The sequence below is a fragment of the Microcaecilia unicolor genome, chromosome 5 (genome assembly GCF_901765095.1).
Source record: "Microcaecilia unicolor chromosome 5, aMicUni1.1, whole genome shotgun sequence".
Lineage (NCBI taxonomy): Eukaryota > Metazoa > Chordata > Amphibia > Gymnophiona > Siphonopidae > Microcaecilia > Microcaecilia unicolor.
Genome location: NC_044035.1, coordinates 235,256,010 through 235,272,953, shown reverse-complemented (window position 1 = coordinate 235,272,953; position 16,944 = coordinate 235,256,010). Strand labels below are relative to the sequence as shown.

At 43.6% G+C, this 16,944-nt stretch overlaps 1 protein-coding gene across 1 annotated transcript in view; it reads left to right on the top strand.

Annotated features, from left to right (window-relative positions):
• The window catches only part of VANGL1 (VANGL planar cell polarity protein 1), a 95,429-nt gene that overhangs the window by 41,523 nt on the left and 36,962 nt on the right, over nucleotides 1-16,944 (top strand). The window contains exon 4 of the mRNA XM_030203891.1: nucleotides 415-1,022. Coding sequence (XP_030059751.1) covers nucleotides 415-1,022 — 608 coding nt within the window. The remainder of the gene's footprint in view (nucleotides 1-414; nucleotides 1,023-16,944) is intronic.

Below are 16,944 nucleotides of genomic sequence, written 5' to 3'. Positions count from 1 at the left end.
AAAAGCTGGACTCTTTGCACTTTCTGATACCTTATTTTGGATCAACTTAAGACTTATCCAAAGCTTACAACATTTGGGGACTGTTCATGATACTTGACTGAATTAATGATTTGTGCGGTCCAAAATCATCCACATTTACCATCTTTGGATAATCTTCAGGTTGACCCAGTAGTACAAGGCTCCCTTAACCTGTTCTTGGAACTTTATAGCCAATGGCATTTTCAGGATATCTATATTGGACATGCATGAGAAAAATTAGTTCTCTTGTATGCAGATTTCTCTCATGCATGTCCAGTGTGGATATTCTGAAAACCCAGCTGGTTGTGAGGTCTCCAGTTCAGGTTTGGCAAGACCTCCATTAAAAGTTATCGGCGTGTAGGCATGTAGACTGACTCTGACTTACTTTGTCCTCAGGATGATAATTGGGGAGAGACAACAACAGCGATCACTGGCACGTCTGAGCATAGCATCTCCCAGGAGGACATCGCTCGCATCAGCAAAGACCTGGAGGATAGCGTGGGCCTTGACTGCAGGCGCTACTTGGGCCTTACATTGGCTGCAGTGCTTGGCCTCCTCGTCTTCCTCACACCTATAGCTTTTATCCTCTTGCCTCAACTTCTCTGGAGAGAGGTGCTGGAACCCTGCGGCACAGTGTGTGAGGGGCTTTTCATCTCTGTGGCCTTCAAGCTGCTCATTCTTTTCATTGGCACCTGGGCCCTGTTCTTCCGCCCACCACGAGTGGACCTACCACGGATCTTTGTCTTCCGTGCCCTGCTGCTGGTCCTTATCATCCTCTTTGTGATATCCTACTGGCTTTTTTATGGCGTACGCATCTTAGACTCCCGAGACCGGAACTATCAGGGCATTGTGCAGTATGCAGTCTCACTGGTGGATGCACTACTTTTCATCCACTATCTGGCCATTGTTCTTTTGGAGCTACGCCAGCTGCAGCCTATGTTCACGCTGAAGGTCGTCCGCTCCACTGATGGCGAATCACATTTCTACAGCTCAGGACACATCAGGTAGGTCTGTTTTCTTGTGGCCTTATTCTTGGGTTGTCTTTTTTTTCCTGCCATTTAAAGTAAATTTTAAATATTTTAACACAATTTGCAGGAAATTAGTTGTATTTCTATTTTAATTGCCACATTTCTGCTTTCAGTCCTCTTCAAGGGCTGTATTTTATCTTTTTCCTGTATCATGGTGATATCTACCAGAGGTTCTGAAGCTGGTAGCTGGAAGGAGCTGTTAGAAACGTTGCACTAATATATCTGGCATGAAATAAAGATACAGAGAGATACTAATTATTTGGCATTGATTCTTAATCTGAATGAATGTTTCTGCTAGTTCTATTTGTAGTATGCTATTGAGTTTGGGACATACTGTAAAGGAAGGAGAGTTTTTACTGAGGTTAATGAATGTTGCACCCCTGAGAGCTTCATGTGGAGAGTTTCAGGATCTCTACCTTATGCCCTAGTCATTGTGGTGACATCTCTTTGATTGCATTATAGGGCTTTTCTATGCTGCAGGCCTGTAGCAGGTGAGATGGGGTTATCTCTGCTCATCTCTGTGCATACTGCAGCTGATCGGTTGTCAGCTATGTGGAGCAAATAGCTTTCATCAGACCAAAATTTCTAAATCTTCACATACTGATCATTTGAAAATAATAAAATGAATATTGTTTTAAGAATGACACAGTGATGAACTACATTTTTGTTTTTGTGATTATATATCTTGTCCAAGGACAAGTAGGCCTATAATTCTCACATGTGGATAACATGGAGTCTGTTTTGCTGGTCCGGAGCTTGTAACAAGCTTAAAATAGGTCTTTGAGCATGAGACACACTCCACCGTGCATGCGAGTGCCTTCCCGCGCGCTGCAAGAGCACGGGACCAGCAGTTCTCTTTTTTTCCACAGTGAGAAGATGCATTCATTTCCATGCCTCACAGCTGGTTTGGACTTTGTTCTTTTGTGCCTTCCCTTTTCGTTTTCAATACCTCTCTCAGAGTTTGACTTTATTTTATTCCTTCCCTGTATTTTTTTTAGATTATTTTTTTTGCCTCTTTTCTAAGTTTTCTTTGTTTTACCGTGCTTGCTAGGCCGTGTTTAGGCCTGAGCTCTGGTTGGGTTTTCCCCTCTTCTTTTTTCTGGTGCTCTCCCTTTGTTTAGCACCATTGAGTAGTTTGATTTTGCCACAGCTATTTTTCCTTGCACATCATCAAAGGTTCCCAGTGGCTTCAAGTGCTGCACTTGGTGCAACAGGACCTTTCTTTGTGTCCATGCCAGACCAGTCCAGACGAATGGTTGTGCTCATCCACCAGCGGATGGAGACAGACATAGAAAATAGATCCATGTGATTCGCCCTAAGGCCTTGCACAGCTGTAGAATACTCAATATGTTCTGTCCCCAGCAAATGGTGGATGGTACGCGCAGCTCCCATTTGTGTGGCTTAGTCAGCTCCTGACCTGGGGGGGGGGGGGGGGGTGCTTCTAGGAGTCAGTTGAGCAGCGCTTCAGGGCACAGGAAGAGGCTCCCTTGTCAACTGCGGTGCAGTGTGATGCGTTTGTAACTGGTTGGGGGTGGGGGGGGTAACACCCGGTGGTGCCTGGTCAGTGCCCTGTTTTCCTTCTTGCAGCCTACCTTGCTGGAAGTGTTACTGGGACCTGTAGGGTGTTGTAGACACTCTGTGCTCTGTTTTCGGTTTGTATGGATGGAAAAAAAACAAAAAAACAAAACAGCTTGCATAAGTTTTCAGCAGCATTCTTGTCAGATTTCTCAGCCTCAGCCGTCCAGAATGCAGGGAGCACTTGCTCTGGGGAATGCTGTCCTCTTTTTGGCGTCATTTTCTGCTTCTTGGCTGCCACTCCCCATATCCAGCAGCTGCACCGTCTCCACATATTTCCCAGGTCCAGCATTTGCACCCTTTCCCCGTGCCCAACCCATGTCTAGCATATGCTGCCCTCTCTCCTCCCCCTCCTCCAGGGGCCACCTTCATCCGTCCCTTGGATCTCCTCGTCTGCTATTACTCACTGAAAAATGAAACGATAAGTACTGTGGTATTCAGACTCCGGCACGCTTCCAAGACCCTTTTGGGGTGATGGCACTTTTAGTTTGGGAGGGAGGGGAGGGACGGGGATATGTTATTATAAAAGTTGATGGCGGTTTTCCAAGTTGGAAAGTATTTGTTTGTTATGCTGTTGATATAACAACTCTTAGATTCCATGATATTGTACTTGATGGTCATCAATAAAAATTGTTGAAGCATAAAAAACACTGTCCGAGATTGCCCTGGAATATCTGCCTTGGGCACACGTAGGCTGAATATATGGTCCGACTTTTGTAGTGTCCCCATAGAGAAGTTTGTTAGATATGATAGATGACATGGTTGAGGAGGTGCAAATGTCTACTTCATTCTTACGTAAAGCATACCTTATGGCCAAGGTTTGAATCTTGTTGCAATGGGTAAATATCAACCCCTGACCTTGATGCTTTGGCATAATCAGATGTATGAGTTGTTACATATGGAGAGAATATCTGCTGAAACTTCTGAATTGTCTAAGAAATGTTTTGTTACGACTTGGAACCCTCACCTGGGAACAAGTTCACATTGCCTTATTAGATAATTTCCTCTTTTTTTTTTGGGGGGGGGGGGGGGGGGGTTTTGTGGTATTGACAGGAATGTTGGGATTGGGAGAGGGATGGTTTGGAATGGGATAAAGATTTCAGTGGGGAGGGGGTGGAGAAAACTGACATCTTCCTTTTGTCGTCTCATGATTGTTAAATAGATGTATCCTTGTCGTTTCTGTATCATTGCAAAGCTATATGACCTAATAAATGTTTTTATTTAGGGTTGGATCGACCCTGTGGTAGGCTGGCAAGCTAGCCATGTACCAGAGAAGGTCCCCTGAAGGCTGTTATCTATTTGGCTGCTATCTGACTCCCAACCAGTAATTGTGGGCTTGGGTATTATCTTACTAGCCATTTTTACCCCAAGAGTTTAACTAAGTCTCTAAATATTCTATAGGAAAGAGTAATGGAACAAGATGCAAGAATAATCAGCTTTATTATAGCTTACCACAATAATACAGCAGGATCAGGAATATAAGCAGATGGGTGGACAGTCGGACAGCACTTCGTGTAGTAAGTCAAAAGGTCTTCTGACACGCCCTAAATCTTCCCGCCTTATATATTCTCCTATCTCCATTCTAAGTAATGGGGCCCATAAGCTACACTGTTAAAGTTGTTTATCCCAAACTAGCTGACCACAATTTTGCTTAATTGGAAAGTTGACACCCCCTCTTTCTCAATCATTTCCTTGCACCTGGCATGATGCACTCGTTTCTCAACTTGTTTTTCTAACTTAGATTAGAGAAAATTCCACTTTGTAACTGATATTAAAGTTTCCATTTTGTTCATATTAGGTCAAGGAATATGAAAACAAAATGGAAGATTTAACTTTTCCAGTTCAGGCCATTCTGGTCTTAGTCTAGGCCTAAAAACTAAGCCATACTTTTCCAGCAAGCTTCTAGTTATGTCAACCATCAGATTTCTGACTTGGCCTATGTCTCTAGTAGCCTGAGCTCTATGGCTCAGCCCTCCACCATTCCAGTGGGGGTCTCTGGCTGTATTATATCTTATCATAAAGGATACTTATTCATAAATAGTACTGGTCCTAGTACAGATCCCTGGACCATTCCACCTTCCTTCATTGAGTGAAATGGCATTTAACCCTATCCTCTGTTTCTTTCTTTAACCCCAATCCACAACAGAACATTGCCTTCTATCCCATGACTTTTTAATTTTCACAGGACTCTCTCATAAGGGACTTTGTAAAAGCTTTCTGAAAGTCTAGATAAACTACATCAGCAGTCTTGTCTTTATCTGCATAATTGTTGACACCTTAAAAGAAAGGAAACAAATTGGTGAGGCAAGATTTCCTTTGACTAAATCCATGTAGACTCTGTCCCATTAAACCATGTTTGTCTGTCTGTTAATTTTATTATTTATCATTCTACACTGCACAGACGTCAGGCTTTACTGGTCTTTAATTTCCTAGAACACTTCTGGAACCCTGTTTAAAAATTGGCATTGCATTGGCCATCTTCCAGTCTTCCGATACCACAGATGATTTTAATGACAGGTTACTGGTCACTAATAGCAAATCAACAATTTCATGTTTGAGTTCTTCTAGTACTAAAGTCTCTCACCAAAAAAAAATGTTGGTGTTCATCAAATCAATGTGTTATAGTTTAAATCCAGCAAAATCCAAAACCAATAACAAATATTCCACTTACCTTGTATAAAATCACCCATACACCATAGTCCTAGTGATGCAATTTGGTACGTCTAGCACATTTGATCTTGTGTGATCGTGATATTCTATTGAATTTTCTGGACTATAATGTGCAAACACACCTCAAGATCGCTTTGTACACGCTGCTATTGACCCAGAAGATGGACTACAGAACTTTATTTTTGAAATAATGTTTCTGCTGGTTTTTTTCACTATGAGGCGGTTGACATTTGTCATCTGACAGTCCACAGAACACTTTATATTTTTTGTCAGTCAAGTCCACAGTATAGCCCCTGACACAGCCCCTTTGGGCAAAACACGGCCTGTGTCGGGCAATATACTAAGTTTGCTATTCAATGAATAAAAGTTTGTGTGTATCAGTTATTGATCTGCTCTTTTCGTGACTTCCCCCATGTCCATTTCAATAACGGACTATGGACTTTTCCTTCAGGAACTTGTCCAAACCTTTTTTAAACACAGATGTGCTAACCGCTGTTACCACATCCTCTGGCAATGAGTTCCAGAGCTTTACTATTCTTTGAGTGAAAAAATATTTCCTCGTATTTCCATGTAATTCATTGAGTGTCCCCTGGTCTTTGTATCAGGCCACACACTGGTGGAACAAGTTGCTGCACATAATCAGATGTTCCCCAAGTTACAAACTATTTTGGAAATTGTTGAAAACATATTTATTTTGAAAATTTGTAGCAAATGATATCTGATAATAGTTGATAAGGAATGATAAGCGTTGATCTGTAATTCACGAGGTAAAGGCCCTTCATCTTGGCATGTAAGCTGCACTGAACTGGTAAGGCTGGTGCAGGTTAGAAATAACTGATGTAAGAAAATCTGCAGACCAGCATGTGGCCCGACACTACTATCATCTGCCGGTATTTAGGCCAGGCTCCCATGCTTTGGGGGCCATCATTTTCTGAAACCAAAAATACAATCGTTCAGCATGCTTACCCATAGTTATAGTATCACAGCACATCGAGACACTTAGTTAACTGGATGTGATGTCTCTGCTGTACAAGGGGAACATCTTAGGACTGAGGTTTATACACTAACACAGTATGGAGTAGATAGTTGCACGAGGACAGAAATCTAATCTGTCCCTGCTGGAATCTTACTAGTTCCCATCTGTCACCGCAAGAATTTAATGGTACCTAAAAAATAATAAATTGTGGTCGCCTCTCTCTCTCTGGGTTTGAGCCACAGCATTGTAGGCAAGGAAGGAATGGAAGCTGAAAGCGCTTGGAAGACTCATCTCTGATTCACTGGCACTGTGTGCCGAGAGGTCGCCACCTGCATGTGCCAGTAGGTCAGGTGACCTCTGACGCTCATGTCTGTGTCAGAGCTGAGGCCTGCATATCAACCCAGAAACAGAGGGTTAATGGAAGACTTTCTGCATCTGCACTGTTAAAGCGATGAGGAGGAGGCGACAGCACTGAAAGAACTTGGTACTTGATAGGTGAGAAGCTGGCACAGGTGTGCAGCTTACACTTCCACGGGATCCCCGCAGGAACTGCTTCCTTCCACATGGTAGTCCTGCATCTCCAGAGGGAATTCCTGCGAACCCCATTCCCATACAGGTCTCTAGTATGGAACATCACAGCATGATCCTACTGTGATGACATCATACATACCAAAGGCAGTTAGGCACTGGCCATATTTATGCAGTAGTCTGTAGCTTAAAATTTCAGTTCATTCTAATTTAGTTTCTTTGGCTTTTTCACAAGCTTTTAAGGAATTAATCTGCAGGGTAGTTTTCCCAATCTTTTTCCCTCATGTACTGTTGAGTTCTACCATATGTTCATAGTTCTTTTACTGTTGTGTTGTACTTTTCCCTTCCTTTTGTGACATCTCAGACCCATAGGTGGAGTTCTCTCAGTTTAATGTATGCTATTCTCTGGGTATTGTAAACCGCACTAATCTGTAATTTGATGAAGGACGGTCAATCAAATACTGCATATATAAAAAAAATTGGAAAAGGCGGTGATCAAAATTACCACCCCACCGCAGATTCTAATATGGTGATAAGGTAACAAAAGAGGAGATGAGGAATGAAATAAAGCCATCGCTACCAGCTACAAGAAAAATAGAAAACTCAATAACAGTATGGACTGATTAATAAGAGCTTTCAATAGCATTCCATGGTCATGGATAATAAACTGCCTTGAAATGTACAGAGTGACTCCTGGATTAATTGAATAGATGTTCACAAAGAAAATGTGACTAATAACGGACATGAAAATCAGCTAATAATATTTCAGGGAGATTTCCTGTAGTCACTCTTGTCTGGCATTAAATCCATAGAGTGCTCTTTTTGTGCACATCATCAGTGGTATTGAACTTTTTTTTTTTTTTTTTGTGTGACCGTGTGTTTTTTGGGTTGTAGTTGTAAAGTTCTAGTTTTTGAACCCGTGCACACAGGGAGGCAGTGAAAATGGAGCTTTACCTGAAAGGGAGCCATGAGAGGCTGGTCTGTTTTTGTGATCAGAAGGCAAAGGTGTCAGGTAAGCCAGATTATAATTTTTATCTTGGACTCCAGCCACTTTGCAGCCCTATTCTTGTTCCCATGACCCTTGTTTGCCATCTCCTGCTGCTGCTGGAGGCATTTCCCACACACTGGGAGGTGAGCTGGGAAGGGGTCAGTCTGAGTTTTGTGTCCTTCACTCTCTGGGATATTGACACAGGCAGGTAATCTTTTAACAGGTTCTGCGCTACCTTGGTCTGGATCTCTCACTTGTTCTATGTTTTGGGGTAGGAATCTGAGTTTTTTTATTTGCTTTTCTAATCGAAACCTGTATTGAAGGACATGGACAAATGTGAGTAAAACTCTACTAGAATTTCACTTGCTTCAGAAAAAAAAGAGATATGCTGACTGTATGTTGAATTAGAGGTGCTTTGTCACAGGGGTACCTCCAAATAGGTTGATTTTGTGACTACTGTGACTGGTGCTTATTCATAAGCAAGGGTTGTTTGGATATGACTTTGATTGGTGACTAAAGGGAATGATCTGATAGAGGGGCTGAAATCAACCTGAGGCTCCTGTATCTGCTGGAACTCCCATCAGTTCCGTATTCTCAAATTTACTGTGGTATAGCCAGGTTAAATTTAACGGACATTAACTTAAAAATAAAACTCATCCTACAGCACATATCTGCTTCCTACTAGTACTCTTCTATTAGCTTTAGGGGAGACTTTGCATGCTGATGAGGCAGTGCTTGTAGCCTCTACAGAGAAGAGGGAGTCGGTCATTGTACAAAGGTGACACCCACTGGCCTGATTTGGGGGTCATAATTACAGGGCTCCAGAAGAAACCCTAGTGCTTGAATCTAGACCAAGACTTTCACCGCAATGATTAAACTACAGCTGGGAGGGGATATTAGGGTTAAAAGATAGGAGTAGTTATTAAGGCTTATGACACTGGATGCTAGCTGTGGTTCCTGTAAGTCCAATAGAGGTAACTGCAGGGTGCAAAAAATAAAATCTATGGCCAACCATGGCTGACAGATTACCCGAGTCTCATGGACTCCTTTCCTTTCATCACCACTCTTAAAATAACCACTTCTGGCTATAAATGTAGTAAATAAATAAAATATTTAAAGATTCATTATCCTGCACCCGATTGTGCAGTAAGTGTTAATTACAAGAACAACGCATTTAGATCTGAGAGAAGAGGTATAAAAATACTTACTGTAGGAGAAAACTGTGCTGTAGCTGACTGAAGCAGACATCTACATTTAGTCTTCTGTTAATTAACTAGGCATCTAATTGGAGCGTGGATCAGTAGGTCATTTTCTGCTGCACTTTAAGCATTTGTGATTTCAGTAGCTTGCACCACCATTATATCAAACATTCTTCTAAAAAACATAATGTTAAATACTGGACCACCGCCCATGATTTACAGCCACAGCACAATAAAGATTGCATTCTTTTTTTTAAGAAGCTCTTTGGCATACAGCTCTGGTTTACGATCTGTGAAGGGGAGAGGCAAGGGAAGAGATTTTTGGACTTGGCTCATGCCTTTTCCAGTTGTAGCTCAAAGCAAGTTTTATATTCAGGTATAAAAGGTATTTTTCTGTTCCAGAAGAGATCACAATCTAATGAACAGATGTTCAGAACCAAATGTAGGCGCTAAAGACCGTTAAGTGCCAGACTAGTGCCCACATTTGAGTTCACAGCATGCTCAGAAGCTCTAGCTCGGGAAACGAGTTCAGAACAGAGCACCATACAAAGGCACCTTACCACTGAAAAAAATGCCAGCTCGGAACAGGCATTACAGTGTTAGAATCATGAGAAATCCTCTCTTTGTTCTTTAAAATCTGCCTTTTTTGTAAATACAATTTGGAGGCAGAAAGAAGCCCACGCATGCCCCTAAGCACTGATAGTGAGAAACAAATGTGTGGGAGTCAGAGCAATTAAGGGTGGAAGGGGTTTAGCTCAGCTTGTTTTGGTTTCCAGTGACTTCTGTATACAGTGAGGCTTGTGAGAAAAAGGAGACTAATTATTTCCTTTTCTTTGGAGTTTTGAGCTTATAAATGCCAGTTTGTTTACAAGGTTATCTTGTTCACCTTGTACTTGGGACTGGAAAAGCTCAGTAGCCTGGTTGCTCATTGGATGTCCATTGAGATATCATATTAGCCCTCAGTTGAAATATACACATGGACTTTCTGTAAAGCAAAGAGAACTAGGGAAGCTAGCATTCAAATCCCACTGCTGCTCCTCGCCATCTTGGATGATCTCTTAAACCTCCATTGCCTTGGATACAAATTGTGAACCTTCTGGGAACAGGAAAATAACTAGTGAGCTAATACTAAATCTCTTTCTCTTCTCTTCCCTTTAATCTGCAGGAGGCTAGTAGAAATAAGCAGGAACGCATGTGGATTACAGATCATGGAATTCTTCTTAATCCCCCAATGATTATTTGTAGCTACACTGTTTGTGTCTTTGACAGAGGGAGAGGGTCATTTTATTCGAAGGGGGATGTAGTTAGGTGGTTGAGGGATATAGAGGGATGGGGTAGTTACAGGGGATGGATAACTGAAGACTTGTTTGGGTAGGAGTAGTTGGGAATAGTTTGGAGGTGGTAGGGTACTTATAGGAGAGATACAGTTTGAATGCAGGAATTTCCTAACTGCCATATATCACTGTATGAAAGTTACTATGAAGCAGAAGGTTAAAAAGAAGCTAAAAGGATCAGACACAAAAGTTAGGACATTAAATCAGGCATGGATATTGTTTAAAAATACCATCTTGGAAGCCCAAATCAGATGCATTCCACATATTTACAAAGGTGCAAAGAAGAAAAAACAATAGTTTCTCATTCAGTTCTGGCTCTATTTTGCCATACGACCTGGCTCTGGAGCGGGCACAGTTGGCAAAGAGAAAGGTACACAATGAGCATGGTGGCCACTTTGCTTCAGTTGAGGCGTCGGCCTACGTCCCTAAGTTATGTTAGGACTTGGCAGATTCCTTGAGGCATGGTGTGCGGAGCTGGACTTCTCTCCCTTTCCTGCATCAGTTCCGCAGTTGTTGGATTTCTTGCAGCGAGGTTTTGCCAAAGGTCTGGCTTTGGCCTTTTTAAGGTGTAGAAGTGTCACCATGTCCTGTTTTTTTTTTTTTTTTTTTTTTTGTGGTTGCGTTCAAGGTAAGGCCTTAGCCAGTTCTTCGATTGCGGCCTGGTTTCTCTTTTTTGGGGCGAACCTTTTTTGTCCTCCTTCCCGGTCGGTTGTCTTCCTCCTTAGGATCTTAATTTGGTGCTCTCAGTTCTAACCAAGTCTCCGTTTGAGCCTTTGGCTCCCAATACTTTAAAAGACTGGACACTTAAAAAAGAATTTTTGGTGGCTATCGCTTTGGCTTGGTGAGTTTCAGAGCTCCAGGCTCTTTCTTGTAAGTCTCCATCTTTGGACTTCTCTAAGGACTGGGTGGTGTTACGCCCCTTTCCCTCTTTTTTCTCCAAGGTCTTGTTTCGATTACACTCCAGTGGTTTTTGGGCTGTTCTCGGCTCTTTTTTTCTGAATTGGAAGATGTGTCGCTTGGAATGTCTTGTTATCTGGAGAGTTCTCAAGCAGTATTTAAGTCTATGGAGGAATTTCGGGGGACAGATCATTTGTTTCTTCTGGTCGAGGGCTTGAGCAAAGGGCTTCTGGCTTCTAAGTCTGCTGTTTCTTGTTGGATTAAAGAAATGGTAGCTTCCGCTTATCTGCTCTCCGGAATAGTCCATACTGGAAGGAGTGAAGGTGCTTCTAGGAGAGGACAGGCGTCATCTTTGGCGGAGTGTTTTTGTTGGTACCTTCTGTGGAGTTTTGTTAGGCAGACTCTTGGTTGTTGTTGCATTCTTTTTCAAGGCATTAAAGGTTGGATGTGCAGGTCGCAAGCATGCGGTTTTCGGTACAACGGTTCTCTCAGCGTGGTTACTTGGATCCCTCCCATGTTCTTACTGCTTTACTTCCCATCAGTCACATTCTGGGCCAGTCCGGAGGGACGCTAAGGAAGGAGAAATTAGACCTTACCTGCTAATTTGCTTTCCTTTAGCCCCTCCGGACTGGCCCAGATCCCTCCCTCAGTGCATTCTGTTGTTCTGCTCCGAGGTTCTTCTTGGAGCTGCATTATACGTTTGTTCTGTTCCTTAACAACCCCCCCCCCCCCCCCAAAAAAAAAAAAAAAAAGATACAACAATGAAATAAGTGCTCTGCCTGGAATGGCATCTCTTACAAGCATGTTCGTTATGAGGCACGGGCTCTGTGTTGGCGAAGTGCCGGTGGCTGCTCAGGCCCACAGATGCACAGACGAGGTTCTGCTCCTTTCCTTCTGCTTTGTTATGATAATACTGGATCTTCCTGTGGCTGGCAAGGGCTCTTATTGGCTCTCTCTCTAGAGTCACAGTTCTCAGTCTCCACCTGCTGGAAGGCGTGCACATCCCATCAGTCCAGAGGGACTAAAGGGAAGCAAATTAGCAGGTAAGGTTTTTTTTTCTCCTTAGGTTTCAGGAAGCAACTGAGAATCTCTTGTTTTATCCAAGCTTTTGGTCCACAATAATATGGTGGTAAGGATTTGTTTTGGGTTTTTTTTTTTTTGGGGGGGGGGGGGCAGTGGGGCTGTGTTCAGTTTACTCAGGGTGTCTAATATTTGCCACCTGGACCCAGGAGAAGGAATAGAAAGGAAAGGAGCTGCTAAGCATGAGAAAAGGAACCTTGGACAGGCTAGAAATTAACTGCACAGGGAAGGGGTGGGGGGTAAGTGAATATTGAAATGGCAGATACAAGCTGGCCACAGATGAGATTGAAGGAAGGGGCTTCAGATACGAGCAAACTCACAAACTCACAAGCCTAAGAAGAAAACCCCCAAAACCTCAGACACAGTGACTTCAAAATAAATAAAACCTACAAAGAGGATATATGAGGCTTGTTTCACACTAAAGCATTAAGGGGCAATGATAACGCATTTGGTATACTGCCTTTCTGTGTCACAACCAAACCAGCTTACATATATCATATGCAGGTACTTTATGTCTGTGCCCCTAGTGGACTCACAATCTTATGTTTTGTACCTGGGGCAATAGAGGGTTGAGTGATTTGCCTAGAGTCACAAGAAACAGCAGTGGGAATCGAACACGGTTCCTCTAGTTCTCAGCCGACTGTGCTAATTAGATGGCTACTCCACTCTTGATAGGTGTTAAGCCCATCTATCTTTCCATACACATGCATTTTGGCTCACACACACAGTGGTGTGACTACAGAAGTGCCAGTGAGGCTCTGATCCATTCTGACAGAAGAAGTAGAAACAGACCTGAGATAGCATGACATCAGAAGTACAGGTGAGGTGAGAATGGAAGAAAGTGTAGAAGGACATGGAAGGAAAATGGGAGAATATACAGAGGGGCAGATTTTACATCCACCCCCCCCCCCCTTCCATAGCAGCACAACCCACACATCCCCCTACCCAAGCAATCATTTGGTGAAATCTACAGTGCCTAGAGTATGCACCTTAAAACTTGTTTTGTTCTTGTGGTGTGATTTAGCCTTGCTAAAAATGGGAAAATTCGTTCATCAGCTCAAAAGTATTTTTCCCACTCCAGATTGTTACAGGCGACCTTCCCTTTCCTCACACTCTTAAAAAAAATGGCAACATTATAAAATTTGGTATAAAACCATTTTTTGTGTGTGTGTGAAACCAGGTGTTGAATTTGCAGCAGAGCATTTTCAGAGCCGTTAATGTGGGCATCCAAAAGCTGAAGAACTGGAAACTCTGCTTGTTTTGAAATATTTGGAAACATTTCTTGGCCTTGTGTGCTTTTCTTTGACAAGTTTGTGGTTCAGTTTACTTTCCAGTTGAGTCAGACTTGGGAGTGAAAATGCTATTGTAGCTTCACTTGAGGAAGAAGTGCAGAATGTTAATAGCAGGGCTGGCTAGCACCAGTCCCCATAGTAAAGCTTCCCAGTGAGCTCTGACCACACATTCCTGTCATTCCTTTTCATTTTCAGATTGTTCAGCCTACAGGTGAAGGTGTGGTTACATAAATTTGTAGCTCTGCATCTAGCAGGGACTCCTGTGGAGAAGGACTCTTGTCTTGCCCCTCAAATGTTTGAGGATTTTGTCCTTTGTGTGTTGTGAGCCTTTTGGTCAGGGATCATCAAACTTTTCAAGAGAAGGGCCATATCAGATCACCAAAAGGACTGGTAAAGGGTGGAGCTTCATAGCAGTTAGATAAAAATTGTGAGGGATCCTCTTGGAGTTTGATGAATTGTTGCCATGGAATCTACTATAATAGAACTCACCCTCAACGTTCTGAAGACAACGTTCTGAAGTCACTCAGTCACTCCCTGAAGGGTTCATGGATTCATGGTGGTGAAGCCACAACACTGACCATGTCTCTCTGCCCCGCCCTCGCATGACGGACCAATCAGAAAAAACACCCTCAACATTCTGAAACACAAAGGACCATCACAACATCGTTCCCAGGCAACACTAGGCAACGTAAGACGGACCAATCAGAGGAAACTACGTGACAATAAGGCAGGAGCGTTCCCCAGCAGAATGGCTCATTATCTGTGCAGCACGGAGAGCAAAGAACCACCGCTGGAACGAGAGAAGAATATTCCTGCTGTGGGTATGTGCAAAAATAGACCGGGGGGGGGGGGGGGGGGGGAGAAATTTTTAAATGCCTAATGCCAGTACTGAAGAGTGCCAGAGGGCCCATAGCAAAGACTATATTTGGGATCGCTTGACATGGAGTCAGAGGAGCCGGAAAACAACGTGCCCATCACCATCTGGGACGTGGGCGAACAGGACAAGCTGCGGCCCAGCTGGAAAGATTACCCGCGACCCAGCCAGCAGCAAACAGCGACCAAGGAAGGGGGAGGAGTATTTCCCTACTCCTTCCCTGCCTAGGAATCGCTGGAGACTGGCTGCCAAACTAACGAAACAACCGCACACCGACGCACCACCTCCATCATTCAAAAGGCATCCACTCTTTCTTCAACAGAAATGCAAACTAATAATACAAAACAAAGAATACCCATTTTCTCATGCAGCTACAGGTAACTCCCCACCCCCTTCCTCTTCCCCTTTTGCCAAAGCGGCCGTGCCCAACCATCCCCAGCCTCAGGCAAGCCATCTCCCACCTCGGGGATTCCCCGAGCACCCGGAAAAAGACGGCGCAGCTTCCCGCAGTGCATGTTCCAGCATTCCCCTGCAGCCGGCCTGAAATGGACCGAACATACCGGATCACCACCCGATGGCCCGAGACCGTGCTCCTCGCTCCTCTCCCTTCCACCAACTTAAAACAACCATCCCCGTCCTCAGGCAAGCCGTCTCCCACCTCCAGGATGCCCAGAACCCCAGCCCAAAGGAAAAAGACGGCGCTGCTTCCCACAGCACATTTCTCTTCCAGTGTTCCCCTACAGCAGCCCTGAAACGGCCAAAAAATACCGACAGACCAAGAACATGCTCCTCTACCTTCCGCCCATCTAAAACAACACTGCTGCCTCAGCACAACACAAAAAAAAAAAAACCCCGGAAAAAACAATCCACCACTCAGCAAAGGCTGACCCCCCTACAACCACATTTACATTTCACCAACAGAAAGACCCCCCCCATCCACAAACCTCCTTGACAGACAAAACCACACACACACACAATACAACAGACACACACCCTCAAAGCCACACACCAATCCATCCCACTTTGCCAGCATAGCACAGCACATCACCCAACCCCCCAAGCAAAAAAAAAAAAAAAAAGACATACATCAACAACCTGCACACACACCCCACCCTCACACACACACACACACACACACACACACACACACAATAACTCTGTGACACATACACACACAAAAAAAAACCACATGCTAGCGCCCGTTTCATTGGTTTCAGAAACGGGCCTTTTTTACTAGTGCTACTATAATTGCTAATTGATAAGTCTAAAATATAAATTAACCATAGACATACAGACATAAAAAGATACATATACATGAGATTAAAAATGTGTATATTGATAATAAAGATGTGTAAAGTAATAAGCATAATGTGGGTTACGTAAAAATACAATAAGGAGTAAATATATAATATGCTTATGACCATACTGTCATAAGCATATTTCTTGCTCTGCTTCTGCTGTATCCTCTTCCTGCAGAGAAATTAGTCATTACAGCTGCCTAAGGTGGACTCTGTAGTCACTGCATTTACTAAGAACACTACCCCATCTGTAGAGGGCGATACATCCCTTAAGGATGTACAGGACAGGAGGTTGGAGTCCTCACTTAAACTGTCTTATGAGGTGACAGCGTTGTGCTTGCAGGCCACTGTATATTGTTTCTGTGTGGCCTGCACTTAAGTTGGGTTCAGAAAGCTTCCTCAGTGGAGGACTTAATTCAGTTGCTCTCCTCTTTGGAGGCTGGTTTGGCCTACTTGGAGGATTTGCTCGTGAGATCTTCCACCAAGGAGATGATCTTGGCGGTTACTGCGAGGTGATGGCTTTGGCTCAGGCATTGGACTGCAGATGCAGCCTACAAGTCAAGGCTGGCAAAGCTTCCTTTTTATTGTAAACTCCTTTTTGGGGAAGATTTGGAGAAAATTGTGAAGGACCTGGGGGATTCCAAAGGTCAGCGTTTGCCAGAGGACAAGCCAAAGGCTTCATTACATTCCTTCCAGACTGGGTAAATCAGGCTCGTTTCAAAGGTCTTGCTTCCAGCAAAAACAGCAATCCTTTCAGGAAGAACAGGCATCCCACAGCCTCAACCTGACGGATGACTACAGTCCCCCGCTTTTCCTAATGATGGGTTCGTGGTCCAGTTCTCCGAGCTTAACATTGGAGGACAGCTGTCTCTCTTTTAGGAGGAATGGATCGATTACTTCAGACCAGTGAGTTTTAGAGGTGGTCAGGAATGGTTTACAAGCTGGAATTTGCTTGTTCTTTAGCGTATTTTTATCTGGAATTCTCTTGTGGTTCGGTCCACTCTCAGCAACCTCATACACTTGGGAGCAGTTCAGGTGGCACCCCTTGCAGAAACAGGTCGGGGATGCTATTCCATGTATTTTATTGTCCCCAGAAAGGGTGGTTCCTTTCATCCTCTAGTCAACCTCAAATACGGCAACAGAGTTCTCAAAGTCAAATGTTTCTGCATGGAGACCTTGCAGTCTTC